Source organism: Danio rerio, chromosome 19 (assembly GCF_052040795.2).
Source record: "Danio rerio strain M-AB ecotype USA chromosome 19, GRCz13ab, whole genome shotgun sequence".
NCBI lineage: Eukaryota > Metazoa > Chordata > Actinopteri > Cypriniformes > Danionidae > Danio > Danio rerio.
In genome coordinates, this window is record NC_141039.2 from 49,472,039 (window position 1) to 49,490,994 (window position 18,956).

The 18,956-nt window shown below is 37.3% G+C and overlaps 1 protein-coding gene across 2 annotated transcripts in view; it reads right to left on the reverse strand.

Moving 5' to 3' along the window:
- The window catches only part of angpt1 (angiopoietin 1), a 363,643-nt gene that overhangs the window by 53,844 nt on the left and 290,843 nt on the right, over positions 1–18,956 (reverse strand). For both annotated transcript variants that reach the window (XM_087293862.2, NM_131813.1), the window contains 3 exon segments: positions 17,651–17,806; positions 14,556–14,677; positions 4,706–4,947 (listed from right to left, as the gene is read on the reverse strand). In XM_087293862.2, coding sequence (XP_087149988.2) covers positions 4,706–4,947; positions 14,556–14,677; positions 17,651–17,782 — 496 coding nt within the window. In that variant the 5' untranslated portion in view covers positions 17,783–17,806.

Sequence of the window (18,956 nt, forward strand, 5' to 3'; positions counted from 1 at the left end):
AAGAAGGAGTTGTCCAACACTCAGTGGCATAGCAGACGGGCCCGCAAGGCACGCACCGCGGGGGGGTCCCGCGTGATTAGGGGGCCCCATGTCGTCGCGAATTTCAATAAATGAAAATCTGGCAACCGCAATAATCAAACTCTTGGGAACAACTGTGGTCGGAACCAAAGTTCACAGGTCTGTGTTCTCTGAACTCCTCTCAAGCGGTGGACTACTTCATTCTGATTGCTTGCCGCCGAACCGCATCATAGCTCATACCATAAAGTTGACTTGATTTCAACTCTCCTCGACGCTCACACCGGAGAAGACGCGCCGCGCTGTTCCTCGCCGCCGGTTCTCATTAAAAATGAATGACTTCTGACTACTTTGATGCTCTCGCAGCTTTCGGTTTGTGATCGCTCCTCAGTTAGTGAAGGCTTCCCCGCGTTGTCGCTCCACCACGCCCCCTTTCCCGCTCCTCAGTTTGTGATCGCTCCTCAGTTTGTGAAGGCTTCCCCGCGTTGTCGCTCCACCACCCCGCCTCCCTTCCCCGCTCCTCAATTTGTGATCGCTTCCCCGCGTTGCTACACCAACCCTACACTGCGAAATTTTGCAGTTTTTATTTTAGCGTTTTTTTTTTTTAAGCATGACAGTAAAACAATAACACGGTTATGAATAACAAATCATGAGCTTTTTTGTTGTAAAAATTCATAATGATGACAAAAAATACACATTTTTGGATCTCTTTACTTCGGGGTGCAGCTGTGGCTAGTGTATTCTGGGAATTTTTTCTTACCACTTGGTTTCAAGTGTGGTCCAGAAAAGTCTTAGTGTGAAGGGGTGTATACTCCTTGCCCTTAAGCCTGGTTTATACTTCTGCGTCAAGTGACAGGCGTAACCAACGGCGCATGCAACGTGCGTAGCTGTGCATTTATACTTCTGCACGCTGTCTCTGTTGGTCTGCATTACACTTCCAAAACGCTAGTTGGCAGTGAGGTGTTGATGTGTCTCTGAGTCGAATTTCTTCGCCTGTGTTTTGTTCTTTCTGAACGCTTCCGGGATGTACAAGTGGCTCAAACTCGCTTATTTTGAGGCAGGAACCGGCGGACGTGCAACAACTTTAACTATGAGGTAAACACAAAACAAAACTTTCCATCCGGAGCTTCTTCACAGGACTCCACACTTGTAAACAATCACTCCATCAGGCTCACGACGCTCGCGCGTCTCTCAGTCCCGCCCAGACTCGTCAGCGCTACCAAGCCGACCAATCACAGAGCTTGCTCTATGCGTCCTTGCGACGTGTAGTTACATTTTTTGAGAGGTGCACGCCAGTGACGGTGACGGCCACGGCGAAGGGCTATGCGTCAGCGCCGTAGCATACGCATGCGCTTGACGCAGAAGTATAAATCCGCCTTTAGCCCTACGCCTTTAAGCTAAAGAGAACTGGGACACCACTACACCTTCACGGGCACGTGCAAAACGAGGGGTAAGGGGAAGGGCTAAGGGAGAGAATCGGGATTGAGCCTAAAGGTACAGCTTTTACAAAGGTACAAAACTGTACCTCAAGGAATTTATTTGTATCACCTTTTTCTCTGAGAGTGTACTGAATATCATACTAAAATCGTCAGCAATAAATCACAATTACAAAGTTTGATATAGGAAGAAGCCTAGTATTGAGCAATGATACACAAGGCAGACGTAGGGCTGGGGGTCACACCAGGGGTCATGAGGGTAATGAGTCCAGACCCCTGAACTCCTGCTGGTGTGAAGGAGAGCGTGAGGTCTGAACCGCAGATCGCTGCGCCTGTAACTCAATCAGCCCTGTCTGACACGCAGTCAACTGTTCACCACAGGCAGTGTGCTGGAGCGTGATAAGACACATCCGCTGAGCTCCACGGCACTGCTAAACATGATCATTCACCACAAAACCACACATTTCACACTGCAAAGGAAGACGCTTCATTCATTGATAACATGCATGCTGTGTAACAGGCCATTCCTATCTGAAGGTTTCTTCTTCAGCATGCTGTATTTTTAGTTCTGTTTCACTTCCTGCCTGACAGATGCTTTTTTCATGTCACGCACCATTATTTCTTGGAAAGGTTTACTACCAGAACTAACAGAGGTGGTCCAGACCAGCTTGGTAACAACAGGGAAATATCACGTAGCATATATATTTTGGATCTCATTTAGACCAGATCTAATTGATATGGTTTATATATCTAAGTTATAGTTTATCTATTTATAAACCCAGAAGCTCAGAGGAAAGAGATACCTAACAAACACTGATAAAAATTATATATATTATATCAATTATAATTATTTATGAACTAATAAATATAAATTCATATGAACCAAGGGATAACTAAAGTGTGCAAAGACAATGGATGAATGAATAATTTAATAAATTAATAAAATGCATCAATAATATTGCAAGGACATCTGCTTAAAATGTGAGCGAATGAATTAAAAAATGTAAATTAGCAAGAAAAAGGAGATAATTATTCATAGATCAAAATCTGACTTAATTATAAAGAAAGAAGGAAATAAAGAGAGCAATATTTATTCACAAAATAGATAATTTCAACTAACTCAATAACACAATAACCAACAATAACTAACTCACTAAGTAACCAAGCTACTAACTCACTAACTAGTAACCAACTAACTAACTCACTACTTAATTAATTGTCACTAACTAACTCACCACTAAATTCAATAACTAAGTAACTAACTCACTAAGTCACTAACTCCCTACATAACAAATAAGTTACAAATGAACTAACTCACTAAGTAACTAACTCACTAAGTCACTAACTCACTGAGTCACTAAATCACTAACTCACTAAGTAACTAAATCACTACCTCACTAAGTGACTAACTTACCAAGTCACTAAGTAACTGACTAACTCACTAAGTCCCTAACTCACTAAGTCACTAACTCACTAATCAACCAAGTTACTAACTAACTAACTAACTAACTAACTAACTAACTAACTAACTAACTAACTAACTAACTAACTAAATAAATAACTAATTCATTAAGCAGCTAAATCACCAAGTAACTAAGTCAACAAGTCACTAACTAACTAGTTCACTAAGCAACTAAATAAATCACCAAGTAACTAACTAGTTCACTAAGCAACCAACTAAGTCACTTAGTCACTAACTCACTATGCTGCTAACTCACTAAGTAACTAAGTCACCAACTAAGCCACTAAATCACTAAGCAACTAACTCATTAAGTCACTTACTCAATAAGTCACCAACTAACTAGTTCACTAAAAAACCAACTAATTCACTTAGTCACTAACTCAATATGCTGCTAACTCACTAAGTAACTAAGTAACAAAGTCACTAAGTTAATAAGTCACTAAGTAACCATGTAATAAGTCACCATGTCACCAACTAAGCCACTAACTCACTTAGTAACTAAGTCACTAACTCACCAAGTAACTAAGTCACTAAGTTAGTAACTCACTAACTAGTTCACTAAGAAACTAAATTATTCACTAAGTTGCTAACTCACTAAGTCACTAACTCATTAAGTAACTAACTAACTAACTAACTAACTAACTAACTAACTAACTAACTAACTGATTCATTAAGCAGCTAACTCACCAAGTAACTAAGTCAACAAGTCATTAACTACCTAGTTCACCAAGCAACTAACTAACTCACTAACTCGCCAAGTAACTAACTAGTTCACTAAGCAACCAACTAAGTCACTTAGTCTCTAACTCACTATGCTGCTAACTAAGTCAACAACTAAGCCACTAAATCACTAAGCAACTAACTCACTAAGTCAAAACTAAGCCACTAACTCAGTAAGTAACTAACTAAGTCACTAACTCACTAAGTCTCTAACTCACTAATTAACTAACTACCTAACTGACTGACTAACTAACTAACTAACTAGCTAACTAGCTAACTAACTAGTTCACTAAGCTACTAAATTACTGAATCGCAATCTCACTAAGCCACTAACCCACTATCTAACTAGTTTACTAAGCCACTAAATCACTAAGTCATCAACTCACTATGTAATAAAACCACTAACTGACTAACTAACTAGTTCACTAAGCAACTAACTCACTAAGTAACTAGGTAACTAAATCACTGACTCACTGACTCACTAAGTCATTAACTAATTGACTATATGTATGTATGTTTGCATGCATGTGATGTATATATATATATATATATATATATATATATATATATATATATATATATATATATATATATATATATATATATATATATATATGTGTGTGTGTGTGTGTATGTACATGTTTATGATCTGACATTATTTTATATCAATTTGAAACAAAATCCTGCCGTACCCATTAAAACTAAAAAAGTCTATAGTTCTCATAACATCATGCAGCACTCTCTTAAACATAATTCACATACATGCAGTCGCAAACATTGAAATCTTTGTGGCTCTAGTCTTCCGCTCTTGTTCATTTCTTGTTCACTTCCATTGATTTCTAGATGTTAAAAACAGCTTGTTATGCTGCTTGATGTTGCAAACTGTGTTCTTATTATATTATTCTACTTTTCATGTATAGTCATGAACACACTTGTTTGAAGATTAGTTTGACTGTTTTCTGTCGTCTATTAACCCCGGTCATTTCTCCCATAGGAAACTCAATGGGAATTTCTGATCAAATGAGCACATTTTTAGTTCGCAAAAGCTCAGTAGATGTGGTAGTGCGCTTACCTGCTGTAGCGGCGTCTTTAGCACAGAGGCTGAGGAGGCTGCGCATGCTCTCCATCAGGTCCTGCTGCTGTCTCTGAAGTGCTGTGCTGTTTCCGGTAGCTCTGCTCAGCTGATTCTCCAGCTCGCGGATCACTGAACTCTGTCTGCTGACCAGAGCCTGCAGGTCAGATTTCTCCGTCCGCAGAGACTCCAGCTCCTGACGGTGCCGATCCTCCAGCTCCTGCATCTTCTCCTCCAGAAACCTCACAAACACAACAAATGCACACGTTTATATGATAAACCACTTAAAGTTGGGGTCAAAATTATTAGCCCTGAATGAATGAATTATAATTTTATGAACTAATGTGAACTCATATGAGCTAAATATGAAATAAATGATCACATGAAAAAAATAAATGATTCATTCATAATGAATAAATAAATTAAACTATGAATGAATGAATGGATGGATGAATGAAACTATGAATGAATGAATGAATGAATGAATGAATGAATGAATGAATTATATTTTTATGGACTAATGTAAATTCATATGAACTAAATATGAAATAAATGATCATATAAAAAATACATGAATGAATGAAAGAATGAATTATATTTTCTATGAACTAGTGTGAATATGAACCAAATATGAAATAAATTATCATATGAAATGAATAAGTTATAATTTTTATGATCTAATGTGAACTCATATGAACTAAATATGAAATAAATGATCATATAAAACAAATAAATAATTCATTCATAATGGATAATCAAATAAATGAAACTATTAATGAATTTAATAATGAATTAATGAATGACTGAATGAAACTAATGAATGAATGATACTTTTTATGAACTAATGTGAATTCATACGAACTAAATATGAAATAAATTATCATATGAAATGAATGAATGAATGAATGAATGAATTATACTTTTTATGAACTAATGTGAATTCATATGAACTAAACATGAAATAAATGATCATATGAAACGAACGAATGAATGAATGAATGAATGATACTTTTTATGAACTAATGTGAATTCATATGAACTAAACATGAAATAAATTATCATATGAAATGAACAAATGAATGAATGAATGAATGAATGAATGAATGATACTTTTTATGAACTAATGTAAATTTATATGAACTAAACATGAAATAAATGATCATATGAAACGAATAGGCCTAAATGAATGAATGAATTATACTTTTTATGAACTAATGTGAATTCATATGAAATAAACATGAAATAAATGATCATATGAAACGAATGAATGAATGAATGAATGAATGAATGAATGAATGAATGAATGAATGATACTTTTTATGAACTAATGTGAATTCATATGAACTAAACATGAAATAAATTATCATATGAAGCGAACAAATGCATGAATGAATGATACTTTTTATGAACTAATGTGAATTTATATGAACTAAATATGAAATAAATGATCATATGAAATTAATCAATGAATAAATAAATAAATAAATAATTTATACTTTTTATCAACTAATGTGAATTCATATGAACTAAACATAACAATAAATGATCATATATAAAAAGAATGAATGAATAAATAAATAAGTTAAACACTGTGTGCCGTGTGTCCGCGGACGCGTCTCACCCAGTCATCAATGTAGGATTTCACAGCTGAGCTTGGCATTGGCAACCAGGTCTGCTTTGACTTTGGAAAGCACGTGCTCTCATGAATATTTAAGAAGCCGGCTCTTCTCATAGGATAAGAAAACTCCGCTATGAATAATAATGAGACACGGACGAGTCATCTTTGCACTTTGCACTACATCTTTGCACTATGTCGCCGATTTTGATCCGCCCCAAAAATCATTTTAAACCCGGAAGCTTTTTTTCCCCACAACTAAAGCTGACATTGTCTTAATAGTGCTCAACACACACAAATCTGTTAACATCTCAAAAAAGTGCTCGAGGGTTTCGTGAGCCTTTAAATAAAGTAATGGGAATATACAATATACAATAATAGAAGATATGTAGGTGGACATGTTTTATAGGAGGGCCTTATTTATGTTTTTGTTTCAAATGTATAGATGGATACTTATGTACATATTGTTTTTGTTTTCTTTGCTTTGTTTTCCTTGGTAATCTATTAACTACTGCATATGAACGTTTGAAAACATTTATGCTCTAAGTTTGTGTGTTTTGTAACTAGCTGTTTTTCTTATAAAGAGGTAAAAGCATTTGTTTGAAGCATGCTTTAAATGAACATATTGTGGAATCTACAGCAAATCAAGCCACAATTCTGAGTCACAACAATGTGCTGTAATAAAATGTAGGACATGTTTCCATTGGAGAGGCCAAAACAACATAGTTATTTTCATATAAAGTGCTTTTTATATAAATTGCTTAATACTCGGATGTCATGGTTTAAGTCATTTTTATGGACTTGGTAAGGCCAGCTTTTTGGCAGAATCTCAGAATCTCATTATTACTATGCTTTATGTTACACAAAGTTCATAGGAAACAGCCTCAAAGTGTCATATCAAAAAAACAAAAGGTTGAAATTTCAATATGACAGCAACTTTTATAACTAGAAATGTAGTTACAAATATAAAGGAATAAATGAATGAATGAATGAATGAAAGAATCGAGTAAACAAATAGTAATACTACCAATAAAAATGATGTCAATATTATAACTATCATTATAATATTTTGTTTATCCATCCATCCATCCATCCATCCATCCAACTATTCATTCATTCATTCATTCATACATTCATTCTTCTATGTAGAATTTATATGAACCCTGGTGCCAAATGAATGAGCGAATGAATTAATTAATTTGTTCATTTATTTATTAATTATTTTGAAATATGATTATTCATGATATTATTCAATGAAAATAAGAAGTATATTTTTGAGCTTATATAAGAAATAAAGATTTTACACAAAAAAGTTAAAAGCTGGACCAAAATCTGAATGAATGAATTAATAAATAAATAAATTGATGAATCAAATAATGTACGGATAAGAATAAAGAAATTAATGAATGGATGAACAAATGAATGAACAAACAAATGGATGGGAATGAGTGAATAAATGAATGAATGAACGACTTAATTAATTAATTAATTGGTGAATGAAAGAATGAATGAATAAATGAATTAATAAATAAATTGATGAATTTATAAATTGCTGAATTAATAAATAAATGAATGAATGAATGAATGAATGAACGAATGAATGAATCGATCAATTAATAAATTGATGAATAAATAAATAGATGAATGAAAGAAATGAATGAATGGACAAATGGGTGGATGAATTAATGGACTGAATGACTTAATGAATAAATGAAAGGATAAATAAATTGCTGAATTATTAAATTGATGACTGAAACAAACAAATGAATTAATGAATGAATTAACAAATGGATTAATAAACGGGTGGATGAATGAATGAATGAATGAATGAATGAATGAATGAATGAATGGAATAAATGAATTGATTAATATACGGATTAATAAAGAAATAAACAAACGAATCAATGAACAAATGACTTAACAAAATAATGAATGGATAAATAGATGGACGAATGAATGAATGAATGAATGAATGAATGAATGAATGAATGAATGAATGAACGAACGACTTATGTTTAAAAAAAGACTTTAAGCAACCCTGGACATATCAATGACACAAACATAACACAATTAATCACATTTTACCTGCATCAGCATATAATATTCTTCATTATCTCTGTAATCTGACAATCTGAACGGTTCTATGAAGCAACATTAACACAGTTTTCTACAGGAATCAGTCCCCGCTGCAAGCCTTTTAGCCCAAAAAAGACAAAATAAATAAACTGAGATGCATATATGTATCATAAAAATAACGTCATATACAAGTTCAGAGCCAGGACTGCCAGACTTCATCAAGATTTGATTATATTTTGATCTTTAAGTGTCGGTTTTCAAAGGCAGAAAAACTGGACACCGCTGTAATAAACCCTGATATAAATATAAGCGTCATTTACACTGCATACAAACACACACTGCTCATCTTTTAGCTCTGGGGACAAAACAATACGTGTGCTGGTCTTAAATCTGCAATGAGCATCTCAGAAATATGATGCACGCAGAGATTACTTCAACAAAGTTCAATATTTAAAGAATGCTACACTGATTATAGCTTGAAAGAGAAGAAAGTCATAACGTCAGTCTATATTATAGGATGAGTAATGTAAAAAACGCAGGGCTGCACACAATTAATCCACGTTATCCCTACACTAATTGATTACGTTAACACATTTAGGTGGATAAAACATAACAAACGATGGCTCAGTGGTTAGTACTGTGGTCTCACAGCAAGAAGGTTGCTGGTTTGAGTCTCGGCAGGGTCATTGATCATTTCTGTGTGGAGTTTGCATGTTCTCCCCATGTTGGTGTGGGTTTCCTCCAGGTTCTCCGGTTTCCCTCACAGTCCAAACACATGCGCTATAGGGGAATAGATTAACTAAACTGGCTGTAGTGTATGAGTGTGCAAGTGAATAAGTGTGTATGGGTGTTGCCCAGTACTGGGTTGCAGCTGGAAGAGCATCCGCTGAGTAAAACATATGCTGGAATACTTGGTGGTTCATTCCACAGTGGCGACCTCTGATAAGTAAGAGACTAAGCTGAAGGAAAATGAATGAATGAACATAACAAAATTAAGTTGTTCCTTCAAAACAATTTTAAGAACTGTTGAATGAATGAATGAATGAATGAATGAATGAATAAATGAATGAATGAATGAATGAATGAACAACAATGCCAGACAATCCTTTCTTAACTAGAAAGATATGAATGTTTGCATGCTTTCAGCAGCATCTATAAATCGCTGAATGAATGAATGAATGAATAAATGAATGAATGAATGAATGAATGAATGAATGAACGAACGAACGAACGAACTGATAAATGGGCAGATGAATGAATTGGATAGCTGAATGAATGAATGAATGAATTGATTAATTAATATATTGATGAATAAATAAATAGATGAATGAAAGAAATGAATGAATGGACAAATAGGTGGATGAATGAATGGACTGAATGACTAAATGAATAAATGAATGGATAAATAAATTGTGCTCCGGTTTCCCTCACAGTCCAAACACATGCGCTATAGGGGTACTGATTGACTAAACTGGCTGTAGTGTATGAGTGTGCAAGTGAATAAGTGTATATGGGTGTTGCCCAGTACTGCGTTGCAGCTGGAAGAGCATCCGCTGAGTAAAACATATGCTGCAATACTTGGTGGTGCATTCCAATGTGGCGACCTCTGATAAGTAAGATACTAAGGTGAGGGAAAATGAATGAATGAACATAACAAAATTAAGTTGTTCCTTCAAAACAATTTTAAGAACTGTTGAATGAATGAATGAATGAATAAATAAATGAATGACTGAATGAATGAACAACAATGCCAGACAATCCTTTCTTAACTAGAAAGATATGAATGTTTGCATGCTTTCAGCAGCAGCTATAAATCGCTGAATGAATGAATTAATGAATGAATGAACGAACGAACGAACGAACGAAAGAACGAACGAACGAACGAACGAACGAACAAACGAACGAATGAACTGATAAATGGGCAGATGAAAGAATTGGATAGCTGAATGAATGAATGAATTGATCAATTAATATATTGATGAATAAATAAATAGATGAATGAAAGAAATGAATGAATGGACAAATAGGTGGATGAATGAATGGACTGAATGACTGAATGAATAAATGAATGGATAAATAAATTGTGCTCCGGTTTCCCTCACAGTCCAAACACATGCGCTATAGGGGTACTGATTGACTAAACAGGCTGTAGTGTATGAGTGTGCAAGTGAATAAGAGTGTATGGGTGTTTTTTAACTAGAAAGATATGAATGTTTGCATGCTTTCAGCAGCAGCTGGGCTCAAAGAAGAGATCACTGGGAATTAAAGCTTGGTTCTGACAGTAACACACACGTCCCATCAGACCAATCAATACACAGAGAATTGGAAACTCTTCCAAACGTTTTGCATTGCACAATCCATCTTCACACGGGACAGAGTTTAGCGCTGGGTCAGAGGACACGGTTCAGGGTTTTGGCCGGTTTCTATGCATCGTACGAGACTGAGCTGAAGTCTAAGAGTCTTGTGCTGTCAGGAATTGAAAATCATTTGGTGTAATGATCTGTCCTGTGGTTCTGGCACATGCAGGATAGAGTGTTTCCTCAAATTCACGAGCGAGAGAGACTTGAACATCTGCATTGGCAGGTCAAACAGCATAATAGAAAAGAGTGTGTGCTTGTTGTGCTTCATTTTAAGCAGGAACAAATAGAGTAGCAGCATTATTAACCTGCAGGGCTCTACATTAACACCCACCAACCCGCGGGTAGATTTCCCCAAAAGCGGGTAGATTTTCACTCTGGCGGGTTAGACAGCCGCTCCCACTAACCACTTTGGCTGATTGGAAATCATTTTTACATTGTACTTTTCTTAACGCAGGGTTCGACAATAAGGATGGCCCAAAATGTGATCGTAGAATCGAGAAGCAGCACGACTGACAAAAGTAACTGTGTTCACGCAAGCTAAAGCAGGTGAATACCTTATGACAGGATGATTACTCGCGTGCACAGGTGATGTGATGCGCGCGACTGTTAAAAAGCACACACTCCCGTTTACTTGAGCGAAACAACCGTGTGTATAGAGAAAGTGCAACTGGTGCGATCGCTCTCTCTGTAATGGAATAGACAAAAATGCTGATGCACCCACAGTCCTGCTGCTTTCAAGAGCTCAAGATTGAAAAAATATATATACATACATCCTTTTGTGAGCAGCAGCAGTCACTGCTTTCACTTTAATTACTCTTTGAACAAATTCACAGGCCTATAGTGATGGGGCGTTCAAGAACGATTCGTTCATTTTGACTCGGGAACTATAAGTCCTCTCAGGGAGCGATTCGTTCATCCGCGCGTGCACAAAATTGTGCAGGTGGTATTGTTCATTTCAAGTCTTCATCACATTTCAAGTCGTACATCGCGGAAAGGCAGAAGCCAATCATATGCATTTAGAGCCGGAAAAATAATGGAACCGTTTATCTCTCAAGTACTCTATCGGGTCTGAGTCACTTGTTGATCACGGGCCAATCATACACGTTTAGAGCTGGAAAAAGAATTGAACCGTTCATCTCTCGAGTCCTCGGGTTTGAGTCACTCTGTCACGTAAATAACGAACGGCTCAAGACTTGAAAGGTAAACTAATTATCATGGCTCATATAGGCTCAGACTGTTTACATTAAGATTATATGTGACTGCCAGTGTAACGTTAACGAAAAATAATTAAACCATAAATGCATAATCTAGTCAGAGTATAGAGGTTATTGTTGGTATTATTCGTTTAATTTTCAGCTTTTTAGAGTTGTTTTTGGTCCCCCATATTTTGCTGTGTCAGAAAATAAGGTATATTTTATTTCTGCATAGTGCACATGTATGAATATAATACCATAAGTGTCACCTATCACTGTGCATCGCCTGTTATCACCTATGAATTAACAGATAATTGTTTACCAGAATGCGTGATTGACATGGGGCTTCAGCATCAGCGCTTGAAGCAGGGCAAGTCTAAAGTTGGAATTGAATAAAATTAGTCCGCAATCGGCTATTGTCTGAGCTGGGGTATTTGCATGAAGCAATCGGATAGGCACTTGCAAACCTGAGAAATTCCCAACTTCTGCAGTGAGCAATACCACTGAAGCAACTCAGATGGATCCACAATTCAGTTCAGCAACGCTTGACGTCACCCGTTCAAAGTAAATGGGAAGCATTGACGCTGAAGCCTTGCGCGAATAATAACTCTAACAATGTACTCTAGCAAAATAAAGTATGAAAATTGATTTCATGTCAAATGTACTATTGAAAAATTAATATTGCCCTGGGTAATTTAACAGCAAATGTTGATTTTTATTTATTTATTTTATTTATTATTATTATTTTTTTTTTTGTCGTGTGAGGATCTTTAGGGTGCTCCAACCCCAGAGGAGTCTAGTATGGAGCCAGATCAGAGTCAAAAAAATACATTTACAAAATAAAATTCTGACATGCACACGCAACACAATTCCCATGTACAAAATCCAAAGTGTAAATTCAAAACACAATTAATAAATACAACACACAATTTGTGAATTCACAAGTAAAAATCATGAATATTTGCATCAAATGAATTGAATTTGTGTATATGATGAACTGTGTTTCTTATTATAACATTATAAGTGTCACCTATCACTGTGCATTACCTGTTATTGCCTATGAACTAACAGTTGAATACAGTAAATAGTGAATAGAGTAAACAGTGTAGATTCATTCATTCATTCATTCATTTTCTTTTCGGCTTAGTCCCTTTATTAATCCGGGGTCGCCACAGCGGAATGAACCGCCAACTTATCCAGCAAGTTTTTTTACGCAGCGGATGCCCTTCCAGCGACAACCCATCTCTGAGAAACATCCACACACACATACACACACACTCTCATACACTACGGACAATTTAGCCCACCCAATTCACCTGTACCGCATGTGTTTGGACCAATGACTGTAAAAATATGGACGACGCGACAGCCCTTTTTCCCATTGAACGCCTTGAGGGCAAAACGCCTGCTTGACGGGCACAAACTGTCGCAAAAGACTGCTGAAATTGGAGCCAGACATGCGCAGAAGGATTGTCTGATGGAGCCAGAGGAGGAGCCGCGAAAATGAGCGGAGTCGAGCTTCCAACCAAACGCTTTATGTAAAATCAACCACGCCCCCCGAACTTCTCAGCATGCGTTTGCTGTCATATCAACACAAATGGATGTAATAACGTTAACAAATATGAGGGTTTTATATATTCAATCGCGCCAGCTCCGGGCCGCAGCGCATAACTTACTCGCGGCGTCGCGGGCTGATTCCGGCTCGCATGCGGCAGCGCCTGCTCGCTCGGCCGCCGCATCTGGCTCGATTGACTCGGGCTGGAATTGGGTAGTGAGTCCAGGCATCCGGAGTAGGTCCAGCAGAGGTAACATTAGACAGTCTGAGCTCTAAGGGATAAGTCTCCGGCAGGCGAGAATCTAGCCGAAACTGTGTTTTGCTATCTGGGTGGCTAGGCGTGTATCAGCAAACTAATAAAGCCCGAAAAAAGCCCTGAACTTAGCGAATAAACAGTGTTCCACCAGATCATGTATGTCAGAAACTATAGTTTACTGCTGAACTCATTTTGTCATGGTAAAATAACACAGAAATCGAGTAATAACACTTCAGTCTCCTGCCGAAGATCAGACGCCGCGCTTTGAGAAACTGTCAATCACAGCTGTCAATCACGATGACACGCCCAGCATTAAATTACTGCTAAAAACAAACTGTTTACAAAAATGAAGATCTGCACCTATTTCAGCACAATAACCAGTGCCTTAATCGACCAGAACTATCTTTCGGGACATTTTATTGCAAGTGTAATATTTTTTTTTATTTGGGCTCAAGTCTCCTTCATTAACACGGAGGAGGCGGGCTTTATGACTTGTACTGCAGCCAGCCCCCAGGGGGCGATCTAACGGCCGAAACCTTCACTCAAACGTAGGCTTGCGGCACACTTGGTTTGGACTGTGGGGGAAACCGGAGCATCCGGAGGAAACCCACGCGAACGCAGGGAGAACATGCAAACTCCACACAGAAACGCCAACAGAGCCGAGGCTCGAACCAGTGACCTTCTTGCTGTGAGGCAACAGCACTACCTACTGCGCCACTGCTTCACCCAACAGTGTGGATAGAACTCTAATATACAATTGAAAAAGAAATACTTCAATTGTGTGAGGATCTTTACCCATTCTTGTCATGAATCTTGTTGATTTCATTGATCTGTATCATGAGCTGCTTCTCCAGCTTATTGGTGGACAGCGAGTTCTCCAGCAGCTGAATTTCCAACCGCGACGTCTGATTCAAAACCTGCAAAAACGAAGACACTCCAATAAAAATACAGTAATCCTTCCGCAAAAACACAGACCTAAAAAGCATTAGTAAGTCAGTATTAAGTGAGCCGTGCCTCAGGAGAAGTCATAAACACACAGCGCCATACCGCAGCACCATACGACAGCACTTATGAACAGTTATTCAAGCTCTTATTTGACAAATCAGCAAAACACAACCTTACAATCTCCCTCTGCAGTCATAAAGACATTCAGAACGAACAACATGAGAACGACGCATGAAAAAAAAGAGACTGTGGTGCTCGTGTTGTTCTTGGCTTAGTGGGAGCCGTGTTAAGAGGATACATGGAAAATAGACTGCTGCTTTATTGGAGTGTGAAATGCATAGGGCTGCACAATATATCGGTATCGTGATAATAGTATATGCAATATACAGTTGAAGTCAATTTGTTTCTTTTCTAATATTTGCCAAATGATGTTGAACAGTTTCAGGAGTTTTTCACAGTATTTCCTATAATATTTTTTCTTCTGGAGAAAGTCTTATTTGTTTTATTTCGGCTAGAATAAAAGCAGCTCTTAATTTTATAACAGCCATTTTAAGCACAATATTATTAGCACCCTTCTGCAATATTAGTTTTTGATTGTCTCCTGAACAAGCCACTGTTATACAATGACTTGCCTAACTACCCTAACTTTATCCTAATTAAAATAGTTAATCTTTTAAATGTCACTTTAAGCTGAGTACTAGTATTGTGACTGATGGTCGCTGACAACGAAATTGAGGATCCATGTGCAGTTTATTTAGCAGATTGGTCCGAAGGGCAACAATCAAAACAGGTGCAAAGGGGTACATGCAGATAATCCAATGTCAAAGTCAATAAGCAGGAGAGCAGTCGGTACTGGCGGCAAACTACATAAACAACAAAATAAAGCAAGGGTCAAAACACGGCAAGAAGAAGGCACAGGAAAACAGATGGCAAGACTCAGTCCAGATGTGTGTGTGTGAATGTGTGTGGGTGTTTTCTTTATAGCCCAGGTAATGAAACAACAAAGAGCTTCAGCTGTGAGTCTGTGTGTGTGCGCGTATAATCAGGGAAAACCGGAACAGGTGTGTGTGTGTGGTGCTTGACGGGATTTGAAGTTCTTAACTGTGGCGTGTGTAGTTCTCCAGTGATCCGCTGTAGCTTGATCACTGGTGACTGTAAACATATCTAGTCAAATATTATGTGCTGTCATCATGGCAAAGATAAAATAAATCAGTTATTAGAAATGAGTTATTAAAACTATTAATTCATTCATTCATTCATTTTCTTGTCGGCTTAGTCCCTTTATTAATTCGGGGTCGCCACAGCGGAATGAACCGCCAACTTATCCAGCAAGTTTTTACGCAGCAGATGCCCTTCCAGCTGCAACCCATCTCTGGGAAACATCCACACACACATTCACACACACACTACGGACAATTCACCTGCACCGCATGTGTTTGGACTGTGGGGGAAACCGGAGCACCTGGGGGAAACCCACGAGAAGGCAGGGAGAACATGCAAACTCCACACAGAATCACCAACTGAGCCGAGGTTCGAACCAGCGACCCAGCGACCTTCTTGCTGTGAGGCGACAACACTACCTACTGCGCCACTGCCTCGCCCCTTATTAAAACTATTTTGTTTAGAAATGTGCTGAAATAAATCTTCTGCCTGTTAAGCAGAAATTGGGGAAAAAATATAAAAGAATTTAAATTTAACAGGAGGGTTAAAAAGCTGACTTCAACTGTACATATTGCAGAAATCTGTAATAATATGTAATAATAAAATAATAAAATCTGTAATAATTTACATATACTTTATGCACTGGTTGATTATCTAAATTTGACCAATCAGACGGGACCATGCTATATTTAACCCGCCTCCTAAGAGGTTGCTGTTTTGCTAGTGGCTGGAGTATCAAAGCTGAATGCTGAGCTGTGTTCAGCTGCTTTGATACAATCCACATTGTAAAAGCGCTACACAAATAAAGATGAATCGAATTGAAAATAACAACAGCCGGAACAGAGGGTTTCATTCATTTATAGGGCGTTAAACAATAAATATTTGCACTTTAACCCACATTTTTATTCTGATTCAGAACGAGTTGGATCTAAAACATATTTAGCTGTTTAGTTTAATATCATTAAATAAATAAATGATTTAAAAAGACGGCTCATTAAAAATAGCATTTTTCTAGGGAAATGCTATATCGTAAGAAATATACCGTGCTCAATATATATGTTCACCCTTCACATTTAGATTTATCTCTCATTTAGATGAATATTTTCTATAGGAAGCTTTACAATATTATGTTTGTGCATATGCAGTAGATTAGTCAAATCTGGAGCTAATCTACCAAAATAATGTATGATAACGGTCCAAAATGAGTACACCCAGATTTGCATGCTATAGGGAAAAATATTAAATAAAATTCAAGAGAAAGAAAAAATTGATAAATAAATTTTGTAGTTTGTAATTTTATTTTCCAATATTTTTAATTAATTTAAATGCAATATATTTCAACTTCTAAAGATGCTTGGTGAATAAATTCATTAATTCATTTCGGAGTCCCTTTATTAATCTGGGGTCGCCACAGCGAAATGAACCGCCAACTTATCCAGCATATGTTTTGCGTAGCGGATGCCCTTCCAACTGCAACCCATCACTGGGAAACACCCACACACTTCCATTTACACACACTCATACACTACAGTCAATTTAGCCTACCTAATTCAACTTTGGACTTGTGTGGGAAAACTGGAGCACCCAGATTTTAATAAATATATCCATTTAATAAATCTGTTTTGTTCAAAAGCACTTAAGTCTATGACCTATATCCACTGAAAAATGGATAGAAATATTAATTTTTAAAATGGGTTGTACTCAGTTATGTTGAGCACTGTAGTTGTTGCAATACTTAACAGCAATATTGCATATTTTTCTAGGATAGTGCTGTCTTAATATACCTGGGTCTCCACGTCGGTCAGTTTTCGCGTCTGTTCTGCCGTTTGGGACAGAAGACTGGTGCCCATTTCCAGCATGGCTGCCGTGTGGTTGTGGACGGCGCTCTGTTGTAGCTGCACCATCTCCGTCTTCATGTTGTCTTTGATGTAGTTCTCAATCTGTGAGACAAGTCAAAAAGACTATGAGGACATTTTGCTTTTCTTAATTAGCTTTTTAAAATCTTGATAATGTAGGACACACGGGAAAGAAATGAATATGAAATACTGTACAAAATAAGAGAACATGGGTGTGCATAAACACTGCAGGTCTAACACTCAACCATTTTCCCTTCGGCTTAGTCTCTATTTCAGAGGTCACCACAGTGGAATGAACCACCAACTATACCAGCATATGTTTTATGCAGCGGATGCCCTTCCAGCTGCAACCCAGTATTGGAAAACACCCATACACTCTCACATTTACACACACACTTATACACTGTGGCCAATTAAGTTCATCAATTCCCCTATAGCGCATGTGTTTGGACTGTGGGGGAAACCGGAGCACCCAGAGGAAACCCACAACTACACGGGGATAACATGCAAACTCCACACAGAAATGCCAACTGGCCCAGCCGTGGCTCAAACCAGCAACCTTCTTGCAGTGAGGTGACAGTGCTAACCACTGAGCCACCATGTCGCCCCTACTGCTGACTAATATGAAGGTTAAATAACTGCTGTAGCTCAGATGTCATCCTGACCCCTGAATCCTGATATAACGGCGTGCGCAGAGGCTGTAAAACTCACTGAGAGCTAAAACACTCTTAACTTGACAACTCCAGCAGTCCTGAAGACACTTTAACACCCCGAGCACACCGAGGCTTCACAAACTCTTTAAGAGGATAATAAAAGGAAAGGAGACACCGTTCGGCACAAGGACACGAGGAGGTCAGCGAACGCTTACGACTTCCTCACTGAAAAAAAGTGATGCGTTGGATTTATTACATTTCTGTTTAAAGGTAAGTGTTTGCAAACAATTTATATAAGCTGAATTTAAACATATGAAGTTGAACATTACTACATTTAATTTGTTTTAATTCAGCCCATTTATATTGTTTGCAATCTTAAAAAATGACTGTGGATTGTTTATTAAAGATTAAAAGTCATTTTTAAAAAATGGTTGTATAATGATGACCATGCTATGTTACATTTCGTTGTACTTGATTACTTTTACACTTCCCTGAAAAAAAACAAGATTATTTATCTTTTATTTCTGCCCTTTTGGATTTATTTATGCTTGAAATTTATTATATTTTATGTCAATGCACAG